At 48.9% G+C, this 19,040-nt stretch overlaps 2 protein-coding genes and 1 long non-coding RNA gene across 3 annotated transcripts in view; 1 reads left to right on the forward strand and 2 right to left on the reverse strand.

Annotated features, from left to right (window-relative positions):
* Nucleotides 1-1,344: 1,344 nt before the first annotated feature.
* On the reverse strand, nt 1,345-3,024 carry LOC137874445 (uncharacterized). Its single transcript, XR_011103306.1, has 3 exons — nt 2,864-3,024; nt 2,022-2,153; nt 1,345-1,876 (listed from the first exon to the last, which is right to left on the reverse strand). It is a non-coding gene; the product is annotated as an uncharacterized lncRNA (long non-coding RNA).
* A 680-nt stretch (nt 3,025-3,704) lies between these two features.
* LOC137874796 (E3 ubiquitin-protein ligase Topors-like) lies at nt 3,705-9,307 on the forward strand. Its single transcript, XM_068713763.1, has 4 exons — nt 3,705-3,936; nt 4,377-6,838; nt 6,921-7,049; nt 7,123-9,307. The coding sequence occupies exons 1-4, from the start codon at nt 3,847-3,849 to the stop codon at nt 9,125-9,127; spliced, it is 4,686 nt and encodes a 1,561-aa protein (XP_068569864.1). The 5' UTR covers nt 3,705-3,846; the 3' UTR covers nt 9,128-9,307.
* Nucleotides 9,308-18,956: 9,649 nt separating this feature from the next.
* Nucleotides 18,957-19,040, reverse strand: part of LOC137874797 (forkhead box protein F2-like) — a 3,130-nt gene continuing 3,046 nt past the window's right edge. The window contains exon 4 of the mRNA XM_068713765.1: nt 18,957-19,011. Coding sequence (XP_068569866.1) covers nt 18,957-19,011 — 55 coding nt within the window. The remainder of the gene's footprint in view (nt 19,012-19,040) is intronic.

Consider the following 19,040-nt stretch of genomic DNA (forward strand, 5'->3'; position numbering starts at 1 on the left):
GTACAGGCAGACGTACAGACTGACGTACAGACTGACTTACAGACTGACGTACAGACTGACGTACAGACCGACTTACAGGCGGACGTACAGGCGGACGTACAGACTGACGTACAGACTGACTTACAGACTGACGTACAGACTGACGTACAGACCGACTTACAGACTGACATACAGGTGGACTTACAGACTGACGTACAGACTGACTTACAGACTGACTTACAGACTGACATACAGGCGGACTTACAGACTGACGTACAGACTGACGTACAGACCGACGTACAGACCGACGTACAGACCGACTTACAGACTGACATACAGGCGGACTTACAGACTGACGTACAGACTGACGTACAGGCGGACGTACAGGCGGACTTACAGACTGACGTACAGACTGACTTACAGACTGACGTACAGACTGACGTACTGTCGCCAGTGCGGGAGGATAATAGTGAATCAAACCATCTTAGCAAAAATGGCGACTTTGGGCTTCTATAGATTTTTGTGAGTAGAATAAATTTGACTTGTTATTGCGACATATTTGTACATTTGATTAACAGAGTGTGTGTATGTGTGTGTGTGTGTGAGATCTGAGCTAATCTGCATGAGTGGTTTGAAAAACGAGCACAGCTGCAAAAGGCAGCTTGCTTTTCCTTTTCAGAAAACACACATACACACGCACGCACACACACAGGGCTCAGGTGTGTGTGTGTTAAAACCGAACCAGCTGGTTTGTTTAAAAACATCTACTTTATATATTCTGTTGTACATCATATAAACACTTCCATCATTTAGAGTTTTGACACCAGACTTTGTTTATTGACAAAACTTCAATAAAAACACATTAAATGTTTGTATTTTCATATTTCTTTGGCTCTAACTGGTTAGCATAGCTTAGCATGAAGCCTGGACACAGAGGGACGTGGAGGTGTAGTTGGTTATTTAAACAGTTTTCATTTGAGAGAAGGTTTTTACTTACAGATGAGAGTGTTTGAAGTGTCTTAATAGAATGAGTACTCACCTCTCTCTCTCTCTCTCTGTGGAGCTCGCTCGCCCATTCTGTTGAAGGGGAATTACCATATCTGAGAGGACACACACATCAAACACTGGTTATGAAACACAGCTGTGTGTGTGTGTGTGTGTGTGTGTGTGTTAGTTACTGAATACATCACTGTGTCTCCATTCATGTCGCAGCTCTTTGTTCACAAATCGATCTGATTGGATCCTCTGTGTGGAGCCTGTGGACCAATCACAGCACAGGAAAACCAGACTGAGAAAAAAACTCCTTTAATATCAAAGTGAAACCAACAAAGAAGAATTAGGACACAAAATAAAACACAAAACAGGTTTAATAAGTAAATAATATCATTTTATTCTCTGTACAAGCAGCTGGTTAGCTTAGCTTAGCATAAAGACTGGAAACGGAGGGAAACTGCTAGCGTGGTCTCAGTGTTCTCATGGTCCTCATGAAGTAGACCAGCATGTCTCAGTGATCTCATGAAGTAGGCCAGCATGTCTCAGTGATCTCATGGTCCTCATGAAGTAGACCAGTATGTCTCAGTGATCTCATGGTCCTCATGAAGTAGACCAGAATGTCTCAGTGATCTCATGGTCCTCATGAAGTAGACCAGCATGTCTCAGTGATCTCATGGTCCTCATGAAGTAGACCAGCATGTCTCAGTGATCTCATGGTCCTCATGAAGTAGACCAGCATGTCTCAGTGATCTCATGGTCCTCATGAAGTAGACCAGAATGTCTCAGTGTTCTCATGGTCCTCATGAAGTAGACCAGGTACAGGTTCAGTCCACTTCTAAGGTGTCTCCACAATGTGGTCCAGGAGGTCCGGTCTCTACTGGTCTGACAGGTTAAGTCTTTCAGTCTGGAAGAGGTTTGAGAGGACAACAGACAGAGACAACAGACAGAGACGACAGACAGCATAAATAACTGATATTTGACTGTTAAATACATCTCACCTGTATCTAGTGCTGTGTGTGTGTGTGTGTGTGTGTGTGTCAAACACTCGCCTGTGTCGGGCGTCCAATGGGCCGTCAGTGCTGCTGCAGGAGGGCGGTCCTCTCCTCCAGCAGCCAATGAGCTGCGATCCTGCTGGCGTAGATCACGTAGGACCAGGACAAGACCACCACAGCCAGCAACACCTGAGGGACAGAAGAAGACAGTGATGAAGACACGTCGGTCCTTCACTGTTCACTGACTCTGAAGTATTCGTATCATGAAACAGTAATATACTGCTCACTTCACCTCATATTTAAACATACATACATACAAAAGTACGGTACACACAATCTGTGGTATTTATACAGCTAATACTACAGTGTAGAAATACTCTGTTATAAGTTAAAGTCCTGCTCCCTAGCTGCTCACTCGCTAGCCCTTATCTGCTCACTCGCTAGCCCCTAGCTGCTCACTCGCTAGCCCCTAGATGCTCACTCGCTAGCCCTAGCTGCTCACTCGCTAGCCCCTAGCTGCTCACTCGCTAGCCCCTAGCTGCTCACTCGCTAGCCCCTAGCTGCTCACTCGCTAGCCCTTATCTGCTCACTCGCTAGCCCCTAGCTGCTCACTCGCTAGCCCCTAGCTGCTCACTCGCTAGCCCCTAGCTGCTCACTCGCTAGCCCCTAGCTGCTCACTCGCTAGCCCTTATCTGCTCACTAGCTAGCCCTTATCTGCTCACTAGCTAGCCCTTATCTGCTCACTAGCTAGCCCTTATCTGCTCACTCGCTAGCCCCTAGCTGCTCACTCGCTAGCCCTTATCTGCTCATTAGCTAGCCCCTAGCTAGCTGCTATCTTAACCGGCTATCTTTCCGGTGGGTGAGAACACCGTCTACCGGACCACATGTAACGTTAGTACCACAGAGTAGATTCCGTTCAGGTCCCGTCTGCTGAAGGTCTCCATCTTCTTATTTAACCCGCTGTGACGCCGCCGGTAATCGGTTTAGTTTGGTTTGTTTACAGACTTATCGTGGCTGCTTTCTGTCTTCTTCGCTGGTTCTTAAAGGCGGTTTGTAGCCGCGGGTTGAAGCGCTCTACCGCCACCTGGAGCATCGGAGAGTCACTACAACACATTCAGTTTAACGCGTACATATGTGACGAGGTTAATAAAATGTGTACTAATACATGAATATGATTAACAATAGCACAAATACATTAATATATACATATGTATATATATATATATATATATACATATATATATATATATAACAAACCAGTAAATTAATCAAATACTCTTGTATATATTGTTGTTGCATGAAAATGATAAAATTACATGTCTCCTTCTTTGTTGATGATCTTTGGTTTTCATATTTTAATATTAGCCAGTTGTTTTGTTTCTTATTTATTTTCTTTCTTTGAATTTAAATATTAATTTATATATATATATATATTTATTTAAATTTTATTTATTTTTAAATGTATTAATTTTTTTAAATAAAAAATAATAATAATAATAATTTTTTAATTTAAATTTTTAATTTGTAATATATTTTTTTAAATTTAAATTTTTAATTTGTAATATATTTTTTTAATTTTTAATTTGTAATATATTTTTGTATTAAACACTATAAGTACTAGACATCCTGATCCACACTCCGTACCACCTGGTGGCGGTAATGCACCGATTCATTGTTCGACAATAAATAAAGACTAAGAAGAAGAAGAAGAAAAAGATCTTTGGCAAAAAAAAAATCCAATGTTTCATGTCCCATAATGCACCGCGGCACCTCTCTCTCTCCAGCTGTGTGTGTGTGTAGCTTCGGTTCGGGCGACAAACAGCCGACACAAATGTCCCCGTTTCTACCGGGAGTTTCGGTCTGAACGGTGTCCGAGACCCGGATGTCGCTCACGGTGCGGAGCTCTGGCCGCAGGAGGAGGAGAAAAGACCCGGATGAGAAGCTCCCGGAGTCGACTTCTGCTGCTGCTCAGGTACGGGAAGCTAACCGCGTTAGCATGCTAACAGAAGCTAACGAGCTTTGACCAAGAAACCGTTTATTGTTTTGTCACCGAGCTCCGTGATTTACCACGTGACCGTGGACCAGGAGGGGGGGGGGGGGGGGGGGGGTTATAAATAACGCGTTTAAAACAAAACCAGCGGAATTACGTTTAAGCTGCTGGTTCTCTAAATGCTAACAGAGCGAACAAAGTGCTAGCATAGTCCGGCTAGCTACCAGTCTCTTGTGAGTCATCGTGAAGAAGAATCCTAAAAGCACTGAAGTGAAAGTAGGAAACATGACACTGTAAACATGGAGGATGCTAGCTAGCTTAGCATCCTGTTAGCTTGTTTGTGCGGTCAGGAGAACTGAGAGCTCTTGTTTTCCGTGTTGTGTGTGTGTGTAATGGTGACCAGCTTCCTGTCATGTGATCAGGTGATGGCGCCCACGAGGATGAAGCTGCGAGTGCGTCGCCGAGACAACGCGGCCGCAGGTGCAGCGGGAGGCGACCAACCGGAGGAGGAGGAGGAGGAAGAAGAAGAGGGGCGGAGCCGAGAGAGCGGCGGTCGCAGGAGGAGGAAAACGACCGCCGGCGCCACCTCGACCGCGGCCGCTGCCGACGCCTCCTCCTGGTCTCCCCCCCCTCCTCCCTCCTCCTCCTCCTCGGCCTCGGCGAGGGTGGCGATGGCGGCGGAGGAGGCGTCGCCGGACTCCAAGTGCCCGATCTGCCTGGACCGCTTCAACAACCTGGCGTACCTGGACCGCTGCCTGCACCGCTTCTGCTTCCCGTGCATCCAGGAGTGGTCTCACAACAAGGCCGAGTGTCCGCTCTGCAAGCAGCCGTTCGCCTCCATCCTGCACTCGGTGCGCGCCGAGGACGACTTCAAGGAGTACACGCTGCGGCCGCCGCCCGCCAACAGCAGCGTCGCCGCCACCGTGGCGATGGTGGCGGCGATGGCGTCGGCGGCGCGGAGCGACCACCAGATGAGGCTGATGCTGAGGAGGCACAGGGGGGGGGAGGCGACGACGCGGAGGCGGAGGAGGGGGGAGAGAGGAGGCGGCAGGAGGTCGGGGGTGTGGGAGTGGTATCTGGACTCTCCTCCTCTCGCGCTCCCTCCTCTTCCTCACCCCGCCGTCTCTCCCGTTGTGGCAGAAGACAGCGAGGAGGGGGAGGAGCCGGGGGCGCAGAGGACGAGGGGAGGAGCCGACGTGGCGGAGCGCGGCGTGATATTTGAGGGGCTGACGGGACTCGGCGGCGCGGTGGAGCCCGCGGCGCCCAACGACCGGGCGTCGCGCCGGCTGATGACCCGCTTGGTGGCGAGGCAGCGGCTGCAGCGAGAAGGCGGAACAGTGCGGCGGCTGAGGGAGCGAGAGACGGTGGCCTTCCGCCGCGCTCTCTACCGGAACGCCATACGGGTCCGCGGCGTCCCCGGGGTCAACGTTACCCAGCAGCAGCGTGACATCACAGCGGAGAGCTTCCGCCGTAACCCCACCCACCTCAACAGGCTCCGCCCCTGGCTGCGGCGGGAGCTCACGGTGCTGTACGGCGCTCACGGCTCGCTGGTCGACATCGTCCAGCGCATCATCATGGCGCGGGTCGCTCGCCACGGCCTGGAGGACACGCCCACCATAGAAGAAGAGCTGCGACAGTTCCTGTTGGCGCGCACCGACCACTTCCTGCACGAGCTGGTCAGCTTCGCACGCTCGCCGCTTGGCCTGGAGTCCTACGACCTGCAGGCGGCGTACGAGCCGCCGGACGCCGCCATGGAGCTGGACGGCACGAGCAGCCCCTCCGACGGCAGCTCCGTCATCGCCATATCGGAGGGCGAGGAAGAGGAGAGGCCGGCGGGAGGAAGATCGGAGGAGGAGAGGCTGCTGGCGATGGCGGGCGGCGCTCACGACGACGTCATCCAATCAGGAAGCTGCCTCAGCCTGGCGGTCTGGGACGACGAGACCCCCGGCCCCTCCTACTCCACCGCCGAGCCGTCGTGTTCGCTCGCCTCCCCGCCGTTCGGCCACGCCCCTCGGGAGGCAGCCAATGGGATGGGAGGAGAGGAGGAGGAGTGTCTGATCGTCGGGTACAAGAAGCCGATAGCGGAGCGGACTCCCGAGCTGGTGCAGCTCTCCTCCGACACCGAGGAAGAGGAGGAGAAGAAGAAGAAGAAGAAGGAGGAGGAGGAGGACACGGCTGAGGAGCTTCCTCCCCTCCCCCCCTCTACCCCTACCCTCTCTTACTTACCCACAATCCCTCCCTCCACGTCGGGCGCGTACGGCGGCGAGCCGAAGGAGAAAGACGGCTCGTGGTCGGGCAGCTCCGGAGGAAGCAGGAACTCGGTTTGCGCTCTGAGCCCTGCGGCGCCCGGAGACGGGAAGTCTGGCGGCGAGGCGGCGAGGGTGGAGGAGGAGGAGAAGAAGAAGAAGAAGAAGAAGAAGAAGAAGAGGAGGAAGAGGAAGACAGGGCGGGAGAGGAGGAAGAGCGGCACCCTGTACAACCCCAACCGCTCCATTTATCCCGCCATGATGCGTCACCGCTCGCGCTCCTCCTCGCCACTTCGCTCCAGCGTCGGTTCCGGCTCGCCCGACTCCACCTGGGAGTACCACTGTTCCCGGGTGTCACCTCTCACCTCCTCTGCCTCCTCGCCCTCCCGTTGCTCTTCCTCCTCTTCTTCCTCCTCCTCCTCCTCACCCTTCTGCACCTCCTCCCCACCGCCGGCGGCGGCGATGCCTTCGCTCTCCCCCGGCGACCACGCGGAGAAACCCGGGGGGAAGAGGAAGTACAAGAGCCGCCACCTGGACAGCGACGACAAGGACCCCACCTGGAGGCCGAGCAGCAGGGAGGAGGAAGGGGGGAGGAGGAAGGGGAGGAGGAGAGAGAGGAAGAGGAGCGGCGGAGAGAGGTGAGGACACGCTTCCTGTTTCTGTGTTAACTGTGTCTCGTCCGTGATGTAAACGTCCTTGTTTCCTGTTCCCGTCCTCGAGGAGGAGCAGAGCGGACCGGAGCCCCAGCGTTGAGATCATCTACGAGGGCACCGTGTCCCCCAACGCCTCGCAGCCCCCCGCCCACAAGCGCCGCAGGAGGCGCCAGCGCAAGACGCAACAACACAGCAGGTACGGAGGCGGTCTCTCAGAATAGATCCAGACGTCCTCAGAATGTCTCTTAACTCGTCTCGTTGTCTCCCAGCTCTCCGGTCATCATCACCCTCGACAGCGACAGCAGCCTGGACGAGGACGGCAGCAGCAGTCCGATCAGTAGCCAGCAGACCGTCGACTTCTCCGACCTCCCTCCTCTCCCGTCGGTGCGCTCGGATGGAGTGGGCGGAGCTCTGGGGGCGGAGATCGGCGAGCTGCCCGTCGACATCCTGGACCGAGGGTCCGACGGGTCGGAGGCGGCGGCGGGTCCCGTCGCCGTCGATAACAGCGACGACAGCGTGGACGTGGAGAACGTGGAGGACGTGGAGGAGAGCGGTCTGCTGCTGGGGTCTGATGAAGAAGAAGATGAAGAAGAAGGAGGACCAATGGGAGCCAGCGCTGCTAATCGGAGAGCGTCGAATCCGATTGGTAAACGTGACCTCGCGTTGTCGTCCTCCGACAGCCGTCTCCTAGCATCCATCCTCGACGACCTGAAGGGAATCGGGCCGCCGGCGAAACGCAAACCGCCCGTCACCTTTGACGCCGGCGTCACCGAGGCTCACTCCAACCGGGACGTCTGGTTGGCCGAGGCGAGACCTCTGCCCGACGGCGTGGACCGGAAGCGGGGGTTTGAACTGCCGGCGTGCCGCTCCGCCATCCGGCCGCCGCCGCCGCCTCCTCTCGAGCGTCTGAAGGAGGTGAAGGACGTCCCTCCTCTCCTGAAGCAGGCGAGTCCCGTGAGGTCGTACATCAGGAACACGCCGCCGCCGTTAAAGCACAAAGACGCCGGGAGTCCGCACCTGTCGCCCGTGTCTCCCGCTAACCCGCTCTCACCCCGCGCCGCTTTTGACCCACTAAGTGTAAATTCTCACGTTGACCTCAATTCAAATCCCGTTGACTCCCGTGCTGAAGACGACCCTCCCGTGTCGACGCTGAAGAGACATTTAGCCATTGACGTGCAGTCTTCCTGTCATTTAGCACCCGTTGACTCCCATTCAACGGCTCCTTCTGAAGCCGAAGCTGTCGGCATCGATCCCACGGGTCACAAACCTCCCGCTGATACCCGTTGTTCTTCTTCCTCTGGTTCAGAAAACAGATTCACAAGTGCTGATCGCTTTTTACATCTGCAGTTAAATTCTTCTTCAAAGTCACATTCCGTTGACTTGCATCCTGTGAATTGCTTACCTGCCATTGATTTCCATTTGGCCAAGACTGGCTGGTCCAATGAGAAGCCAGCTCACATTGACTCTACCTCCAGAGGTTTCAGGGACAAGACTGATTGGACAAATTCCTGTCTGGTAGCACCCGTTGACCCCCATCCTTGCAGCGGTGTTTCTGCTGAAGGCTCACACGGTGGGGGTGTTTTCTCAGGAGTCAATCGTTACGACACGTCGCCTCCTGCTTTTGTTTCAGCCATTGATTTCAGGAATCGGAGTCATCCCTCCTCACCCGTTGACTCCCACTCTTTCAGCAAGAGAGAGGGGCTTTCACGCGGTAGTTCAGTGCCAACAGCAGCTCCCGGGTTGTCACCCATTGACATGCAGCCTAGTCCCAAATCCACTGTTGACCTCCACTCTTCCAGTGCAACTCCAGAAGGACTAACGGACAGCAGGGCCTCATCGTTGGTGCATCACGGGGAGAGGTCGCCTTACGCTCGCCTGCCGCCCATTGATTTGCATTCTACGAGTCCCGTGCCACCTGCCAGCGTTCGTTCTTCTAGCTCCGTCAGCACCACGATCGATAACCACTTGAACCACACGGCCTTATCCTCCGCTACCGTTGACTCCCACTCTAAACTCCTCCACCTCACCCACTGTTTAAAACCTCGCAACCACTTTGACCCCAGATCCGACCCACCGGTCCCCATTGACGACCGCTCGAAACGCCGTTTCCCCGTTGAACCTCGTTCTCCCGTTGACTCTCATCCAAACAACTGTCAGAGCGACGTTCAGCTCCCAGCAGACCATCGCACTGAAGAGAACCGGTGGAACTCAAAGAGCGGCGAGGAACACTCGGCCGACAGCGTCTGGAACACACACACACACTCGGCCACGTAGGACACACACACACACACACACACACACACACACACACACACACACACACACACACAGGACTTGAGAACTGCTGATTTTTACTTGTTTCTAAGAGAAATCGTGTTGATTTGATTTGTTCATGAAGATGTTTGTTTGTTTGTTTGTGAGGAACAAAGTTAAAATGATTATTTTCAAATGTGACTTGTTTCTTATTTGTGTGGAGATGAATCACTATAAATATGAGGTTTACATCTTAAATTATTTTAATTGTTTTTAAATCAAGTTTCAAACTGCCGGTCATGATGATTCACAAGCCCCGCCCACTTCAAAGTAACACAAGCCCCGCCTCCTGTCTGAAATAAAACATGAATTCAAGTGATTTGAATTCAATGTTATCAAATGGAATAATTCATGAATTAGTCAATAAATGTGATTCATGAAACATTTCATTAAAATAATTTTTATACAAAATAATTAATGAATTAATGAAAGGATCATTGGGTCATTTTATTAACATCACGTATGAACATTTACAGTATTCATAACTGATCCATGAAGCGTGACTTTAGGTTATTAAACGTTAATAAAGCCTTTATGACGTTTTTACCATGTGACATTACAGCTGATCAAAGTGAATAAATGGATTAAATCAGATGTTAGTTCGTTTCTCACCACCAGGTGGAGCCGTCAGCTGTTTTACTCCTCATCACTCCTCTGCTCTTCCTCCTCCGTGTCCTTCACGTTCTGCTTCCTCTTCCTCAGAAGACAAACTAAGAGCGTTAATGAGTCTCAAGGGACAGACGGAGAGACGCACTAATTAAGACTATCAGGGATCGATTACACGGCTGTTAGACAGTCACACACACACTAACACTAACACACACACTAACACACACACACACAGTCACACACTAACACACACACACACACTAACACTAACACACACACTAACACTAACACACACACTAACACACACACACACAGTCACACACTAACACACACACTAACACTAACACACACACTAACACACACAGTCACACTAACACACACACTAACACTAACACACACACTAACACACACAGTCACACACTAACACACACACACACACACTAACACACACACTAACACACACAGTCACACTAACACACACACACAGTCACACACTAACACACACACAGTCACACACACAGTCACACACTAACACACTAACAGTCACACACACAGTCACACACACTAACACAGTCACACACACACTAACACACACACAGTCACACACACTAACACAGTCACACACACACTAACACACACACAGTCACACACACACTAACACACACACAGTCACACACACTAACACAGTCACACACACACTAACACACAGTCACACACACACACACAGTCACACCCTAACACAGACATACAGTCACACACACACAGACATACACACTAACACACACACACTCACACACACACAGACATACACACAGTCACACACACAGACATACACACTAACACACACACACACTCACACACACACAGACATACACACAGTCACACACACAGACATACACACTAACACACACACACAGTCACACACACACAGACATACACACAGTCACACACACAGACATACACACAGTCACACACACAGACATACACACTAACACACACACACACACACTCAGTCCTGACTCCGGTCAAAGTAAGAAGGACGAGGGAGAAGATCAGAAAGAACAAAACAAAAAAAACTGACCCGAGACATTCTGACCTCTGACCTCTGATCTTTGTGACGACGTCTGAGACTAAACAAGACAAAGTGAGACAAAACAAGACAAACTGAGTCTAAACAAGACAAACTGAGACAAAACAAGATAAACTGAGACTAAACGAGACAAACTGAGACAAAGCGAGACAAACTGAGACAAAGCAAGACAAACTGAGACTAAACAAGACAAACTGAGACAAAGCAAGACAAACTGAGACTAAACAAGACAGACTGAGACTAAACAAGACAAACTGAGACAAAACAAGACAAACTGAGACAAAACAAGACAAAGTGAGACTAAATAAGACAAACTGAGACTAAACAAGACAAACTGAGACAAAACAAGACAAACTGAGACTAAACAAGACAAACTGAGACAAAACAAGACAAACTGAGACTAAACAAGACAAACAGACAAACTGAGACTAAACAAGACAAACTGAGACTAAACAAGTCAAACTTAGACTAAACAAGTCAAACTTAGACTAAACAAGACAAACAGACTAAACAAGGCAAACAGACTAAACAAGACAAACTGAGACAAACTGAGACTAAACAAGGCAAACTGAGACAAACTGAGACTAAACTAGACAAACTGAGACGTCCACAGTGAAGCTGAGCGTCTTGATCGACCGTTATCAATGAAGTTATAGTGAAGACATTTCATTTGAACAGAGACAAAAAGGAAACGTGACGGACGAAAAAGACGTCCTTTTTGTCCATCACTCTTCCTTTTTGTTCTTTGTCCATCACTCTTCTTTTTCTTCTTTTCTGTCCGTCACTCTTCTTTTTAGTCTTTCTTCACCATCCCTCGACGAAAAGGAAGCGTGACGGACGAAAAGGACAAAAAGTGAGAGTACTGGGTTAGCTGTTGTTCTACTGAGTTAGCTTCAATGCTAACATTACTGGTTAGCCTTCGTGCTAACGTGTCTCCGTTAGCCTTCGTGCTAACGTGTCTCTGTTAGCCTTCGTGCTACTACGTAGAAAGAACTACGTAGTATAAAAGAAGTTTTAATCATGCGATCATGATTGATTTATGATTGTAAACTTACCTTTATGTTTTACTGTTTACTTGTCGGCAGATTTGATTTTTCTTCTGTTCAACTGAGTGTTCCCAATGTGACCGATTCAACACTGTCTGTATCTTCACAGTACAAATTATAATTAGTGATATAATTAATAATTAAATCTCATTTTGGAGGAAAACAATGGAGTCGTGAAATGAAGCGTGACTGAGTTTCATCTGTTGATTCAATAAAAACCTTTATTTACACATTCATGACACAAACATCAATCAATGACGTCTCAGCTGTTTGTGTCAAAATTGATGGTTGAATCCCCCCTCCCCCCAACTGTGACGCTCTCTTAGGCCACGCCCACATTCTAGAACACTGGTGGTGGGCCATTGTTAGCGCTGTTGCCAGGCAACACGGCGCACCGTCGTCAGGGACAACCAGTCTTTCTCTCTCCTCTGATAGCAACACCATTACTGAGATGACAAGCCCACACACACACACACACACACACACACACACACACACACACAGCTTCCATCTTGTGGCGGCGCATTTTCACACAAACACAAAAACATATTGTTCATCTTCATGCCTGCTCTCTCCGTCTCTCACACTCACACACACACTTTCTCACACACACACACTCACTCACTCACACACACATACACACACACACACACACACACACACACACACAGTGACTGACACACACACACAGTGTTGTGTGATGCAATCACCTGACATCCATATATTACACACACACACACACACACACACACACACACACACAGCTAATCTTTGAAATGCTTTATTACAATTCAGCACATGAGGAGGTCACATGACAGGATACACGAGGAGGAGGACAGACACACAAAACAAACGTCCTCTTCCTCCGTCTCACGACGCTCTCACGGAGACGCAGGGGGACGTTTTCCTCGTGATACTCGAAACATAAAAGGAACCCAATAAACACAGATTCATTATTTCCAACACGTCTGTGGGACACAAAGAGGAGTCTGTGATTAGGGTTCATCTTCTGGGGAACATGAACGGTACAGTGAGCCTCATGTCCTCCGCATGGTTCAACTCGTCCATCAAATTCAGAATTTATCTTCTTGGTAGTCAATATTCACGAGGGATTCGCCATTCTCCAAATCCATGATCCAATTTAAACAGTACGGAGTAGTATTCATAGTGTACGGAGTAGTATTCATAGTGTACGGTGTAGTATACATGTGTACAGCGTAGTGTAGGTAGTGTACGTACTATACGTAGTGTACGTACTATACTTAGTGTATGTAGTGTATGATGTAGTGTACGTACTATACTTAGTGTATGTAGTGTACGATGTAGTGTACGTACTATACTTAGTGTACGTACTATACTTAGTGTATGTAGTGTACGATGTAGTGTACGTACTATACTTAGTGTACGTAGTGTACGATGTAGTGTACGTACTATACTTAGTGTATGTAGTGTACGATGTAGTGTACGTACTATACTTAGTGTACGTAGTGTACTTTGCGGGCTGCTATTTTGCTTTTAAACTGGATCCATTGAATAACTAAAGATGGCGGGAGTCATGGACAGTAGCTTGACTTTTTAAAAACGGTGGTTTGCTCAGGATGTCCCACGTTGTGCTACTGATGATTCTCGCTGACCAATCAGTGGTCTGCTGTGTTTTAACTCCACCCACTAATATCAGCAACTTGCACTACCAGAAAACCACAAAGAGCCGCACCATGCAGAGGAAATGCAGCATTAGTAGAAAAGTATCTTTAACATCAAAGCTGATGGAAATCTGGAGAAAGTCTTGAGTAAAAATATCTGTGATAACCCACAACCTTTGATCAGTTAGTCATTTATAAGTGTGCTTGATTCTATCGATGAAGTCTTTAGTTTATATATCACGAGAAGCTCTGAGGAACACTGTGCTGAATGTAGACTGAATGTCTTTGTGTGGGTTTAAAAGGTATCACAGAAGAACTGGACCCACAGACGAGTTGGAAACAAACATGTTTTTAGTGTGAAATGTTCTGATTCAATCTCGTTTCCCTTCGGTTCCTCTTAGTCCCGGAGGTCTTCCCAGAAGGTCCAAAAGGTTCCCTGTGAGTTCCCCACGCTGCATCTAAACTGCAGGTGGATCCTCCCGTTTCCTGTTGGGTCACCATGTGGTACAATCAAAAAAGAAACTGGTTCTGAACTCTCTTTGAGGTCCTGGTGCGGGTTGGACTGATAACTTAATAAATCTGAATGTTTGGGGACTGGACGTGCCAATTAAAGAGCCAATATTCAAAGAGAAACTCCACCCAAAAATGTTTTTTAATCACAATTACAAACCTTCCACTGCCATAATATACAAAAATACAACAAAGTGAGTTTTTCCAGTCTGTTTTAAGTTCATATAAAACTGCGCCCTGAGAACTTTCCATTGAAATCCAGACGAATGATTAAACTGTTAAAGTGCTCCTTTAGACAGAGGAGTACGTTAGTAACTAAAGAAACCAGGTTCCATGAGAAAAGGGGGGTCAGCTCTGGACCTTCTAGAGAGTTAAGAAGCAGATCAAGTCGCACCAGCACGAACAAAAAAAAAATCCATCAAGGTGTCTTTAAAGTTCTTGAGGAGGAGGTAGACAGAAGAGACAGATAACAGTGATGTGGTAATTGTAGTCCTACTGTGGTGAAGTTGTAGTCCTTAATAACAGTCCTGGATCACTTCCTGCTGAGGTTTGTACTCCCTCTTGGGTAAAGTTCTTTTCCATTTGAGGTCAACTTGTCGTCCGGTTTTGGTTTCTGTGGTGAAACAACAGAGGTCTGAACTTGAGGCCTGAATCTTCCTGGTTTGGCTACGATGGGGGAGGAGGAGGAAGGAAAGGAAGGAAGGAAGGAGGAGACAGATTTGATCACAGATGGTGAAGTTTGTACGGCGTTTAGGTCGTATAGGATGGATGGAGGAGGTGGAAATATAATAACTATAGAGTTGATCGTGAGAGATTTGGGTTTAGTCACTTTGAACGATGGGCTTTCGTTGACGACAGAAGTCTATTTGGTGTTTGGTTTTCAGTCACTTTCCGGATAATTACCACTTTTTGGGCCTTAATTTTGCCGGTGCCGATTCATTAAAACATGCCCTGATCATCTAAGGCTCGACGTATCCGATATGTCGTGAACAGTGTGTTGAATTGCAAAAGTGTTGCCACCGTCTTTATTTCTGACTTCTTCAAGGTGAGACTTGGAGAAAACGACGAGATAACTTTCAATGGGGAGAACGGGATCTATCGAGGCTACGACGCGCTTCATCAGGTAAACGTTACCTTCAGGTTCGTGGTTATTAATGCTCATTCCTGCAGCTCTCTATTGGCTAGCTGTCGCTTACATCCCGCCTACTAAACTGTGATTGGTCGGTTTATAATTCCACCCTGCTAGCTGTAGCTTGTGATGCTAACATGAACGAATATTTTGTGTCGACAACCTGTGTGCATCTATTTAAGAGACGAGTATTAAATGTAACTGTGACATCATCTCGCCAAATTCCGATTGGCCGACTCATGTTGCCTGTGACCAAACTGCCCCCCCCCCCACCTCTCTCTGCCTCTGTCCTCCTAGCTGGTTCCCAATGGAGGTGGGATTTGTAGTCTTAAATTCGTCATCCACACAGTATGAAATTGTAATCCTCGTTGCAAAAGCACCTGGTTCAAATCCAGAGGTCGTAGTCCTGGATTTGTAGTCCATATGTGAGGGTGACTTCCTGTTGGGCCTCTAGCTGCGACTCTGTTGGTGGAGGTGGAGGCTAGAAGAACCAACGAAACGCCTCGCCGGTCGGGACGGACGGCGGCCGCTAAAATAAGAGACAAAAAAACAAACAAAAAAAAGACGTGAGAGAAAGAAACGTACACAAAGTATACTTTTCACGTTCCCTCTCATGTACTCAGCAAAAAGTCAAAAATAATCTGTCAATATTTGGGTGTTTAAGTGAACGTTTACCACCCTGGATCACCCAAAGGGTTCATCCTCTGGGAGCCATGAATTTGAAGTCATTGGAGTACAAAATTGAGAGTGGAGCAGAAGTGATTGAAAGTCTAAAAATGACATCCATCCAGACAAACCATTCACACCTACAGGCTGTTCACAGTGACTGACCTACACGATGTCATGGTTCATCCTCTGGGGAAAATCATCGAACAATAACATATTAAATACATGAAATTGTGTCTTTTTACAACAACGTCTCACTTTGTTCACATTAATAAATATCCACCATAGACGTCTATCAGAAGCGGAAGTGGTCTGTGGACGTTTTGAAGCCTTGAGTTCGGCATTTTGGATTTTCTGATGGATCCCGAGGTGTTGCTAGGACAGACGAGTTATATAATCCCTCCCTGTTCTGGTTCCGACCCCGGGGCCTCTTACCAGTTGGACGAAACCCTAGAAACCCTCTAAAAAAGAGGCGTCCAGGAGGATCCTGATCAGACTTTTGAACCTCCTCAGCTGGTCCCTTTAACCTGAAGGATCAGCGTCTCTACTCTGAGCTACTCACTCTATCTCAGCTCCCTCTTCACCACAACGATCCGGTACATCGTCTTCATCACAGCTGAACCGAGCCTTCTGTTCATGTCACGCTCCGACCCTCACTGGTGAACAAGACCCATGAGATACTTGAACTCCCTCTCTTGGGGCAGGTACTCACTCCCAACAAGGAGGAACAATAGAGAACCATGAACTCAGGCTCCGACCGCTTCACGCTCGGCTGCAAACCGCCCCAGTGCTGCTAAAAAGGTCCAGTTCTGAAGAAAATCTACTTCATGAAAATCCAACACGCACTGGAAAGATGTTTGACTTTGTGCTGAGTTTACTGACACAGCTTGCAGCAACATATTCGTATTCCCACAGCACCCCCCACAGGACTCCCCCGAGTCCACAAAACACATGTAGACTGGATTGGGAAACTCCCATGACCCCGCCAACAGAACTGCAAAGGTAAAGAGCTGGTCCGCTGTTACACGGCCAGGACAGAATCCGCATTGCTGCTCCCGGATCTGAGGTTTGACGATCAGTTGGAGCTTCCTCGTCTCCGAACTTAACCGGAGAGTCTAAGCAGTTTGATACCCCGATAATTGGAGCACACTCTTCGGTACCCCTTTTTAAAAAATGGGAACCACCACCCAAGAAGGCCGGGTGTTCTGAAATTCCGTTTGGTGCAAAGGCACAAAAAGTCAAGGGCTCCAACACAGCGACACTCATCCAGGTGCTCCGGAGTATCCCGGCACCGGCCCGGCGCATCTCCGCCTGGTGCAACTCCATAACAGGATGAAGTCTAGCCCCTCTCCAGGAGTTTGGATCCAGAGCAAGCGCTATGCGTGGAGGTGAGCCCAACTATATCTAGTCTATACCGCTCCAACTCCTCCACCAGCTCCGGTTCCTTTTCCTTTCAGACAGGTGACATTGGGTTGGCATGTCTAGGTCTCTGTCTTTACCGGCCGCCCGGCTCACGATACACCCGGACCCCAATGCCGATCCCTGAGAGTGGTGGGTCCACAGGACTGTATTACATAACATAGGAAATATTATAATCTATCCATAATCTGTTTGGATCAGACGTCAACCTCCGGTTCTTTAAAGTTCTTCAGTTCTTCACGTGTTAAAGCTGCATTCTCTCTAGTGTCCAGCAGGGGGCGACTCCTCTGGTTGTATAGAAGTCTAGTCTAAAATGACTCTACTTCTCTCTTGATTTATTCCCTCAGTAAACATTGTAAACATGAGTTTATGGTCTCAATCTCTAGTTTACAGTCTTCTTCAACACAGTTTGGTGAAAAAGGAAAAGGAGGGAAATAAAAGTTGTTGACAAGGTGGAGCAGGAATTCACTTTTCACACGAGTTGAATATTTTATGCTCAAAACACAGAAGTTTTCCTTTTGAACGCTTGGATTTATTTGGATTTCTCTTTAAAGTCAGCGCAGTTAAAAAAAATACAAAACTCCCAAGATGCTTTGCTCTCATTTCACAAAATAAACTTTGTGATTGGCTGAGAGTCTGTCAGGTCGACATCAAAGAGAACGAAGGAAAGGATGAGGCAAGAGTGTGAAACCACCTGCTACACACACACACACACACACACACACACACACACACACACACACACAGTGCTGCCACTAGTATCCACTGGTCCAATTAGTGTGTAATTGAGGGAGATTATGGCTGTTAATTCACTGTTTTACTAACACACACACACACACACACACACACACACACACACACACTCTTACGCCATCTTTCAATGTGTGTGTGTGTGTGTGTGTGTGTGTGTGTGTGTGTGTGATGCTGAGGGAATAATTAGTAATAGTTTGTGGAGATTCCCACAGGGAGAGTGTGTGTGTGTGATATATAGAGTCATCAGTGAGGTCGAATGCTGGTGTCAATGAATTATTGATCGGCACTAATTCTTACTACACACACACACACACACACACACACACACACACACACACACACACACACACACACACTCTAGTAGATAACAAATATTCTCCTTCCCTCTCTCTGGCTCGTTTTATCACTATGAATCAGTGGAGAGTTGGTGTGTGTGTGTGTGTGTGTGTGTGTGTGTGTGTGTGTGTGTCAGTGTGTGTCTGTGTGTGTGTGTGTATGTCAGTGTGTGTGTGTGTGTGTGTGTGTGTGTGTTGGCAGCCTGCCAGACCCTGCAGGGATCGAGCTCTCGCTTTTCACCACCCACCATCTGCACAGCGTTCACACACACACACTCAGCAGGGTGAGCGATGCCTTGCAGCTCGCTGGCAGTCATCCGCACACACACACACACACACACACACACACACACACACACACACACTCACCTCCAGCGCCCCCCCTCCTCCCCCCGGTTTCTTCTTCAGCTCTTCACACTTCCTGAACTTGCAGATCTGGTGACCCGTCTTGCGGTTGCGGCACGACGAGCAGACGCCGCAGTTGATGAGCCGGCGGCACGGCCCGCACACGCCGCACCGCTTCCTCTTCCTCTTGGCCGTCGCCCCCGACGACGACGAAGAGGACGACAGGGCGACGCCCCCCCCGGCCGTCACCCCCGACGACGAGGGCGAGGAGGAGGAGGGGCAGGGGGAGGAGTTGGCGTGCTGCTGGCAGTCCGTCAGCGCCCGTTGGC

This window comes from Cebidichthys violaceus, unplaced genomic scaffold (genome assembly GCF_023349555.1).
Source record: "Cebidichthys violaceus isolate CVI_PGR_0920_01 unplaced genomic scaffold, fCebVio1.0.p SCAF_19, whole genome shotgun sequence".
NCBI classification, from domain to species: domain Eukaryota; kingdom Metazoa; phylum Chordata; class Actinopteri; order Perciformes; family Stichaeidae; genus Cebidichthys; species Cebidichthys violaceus.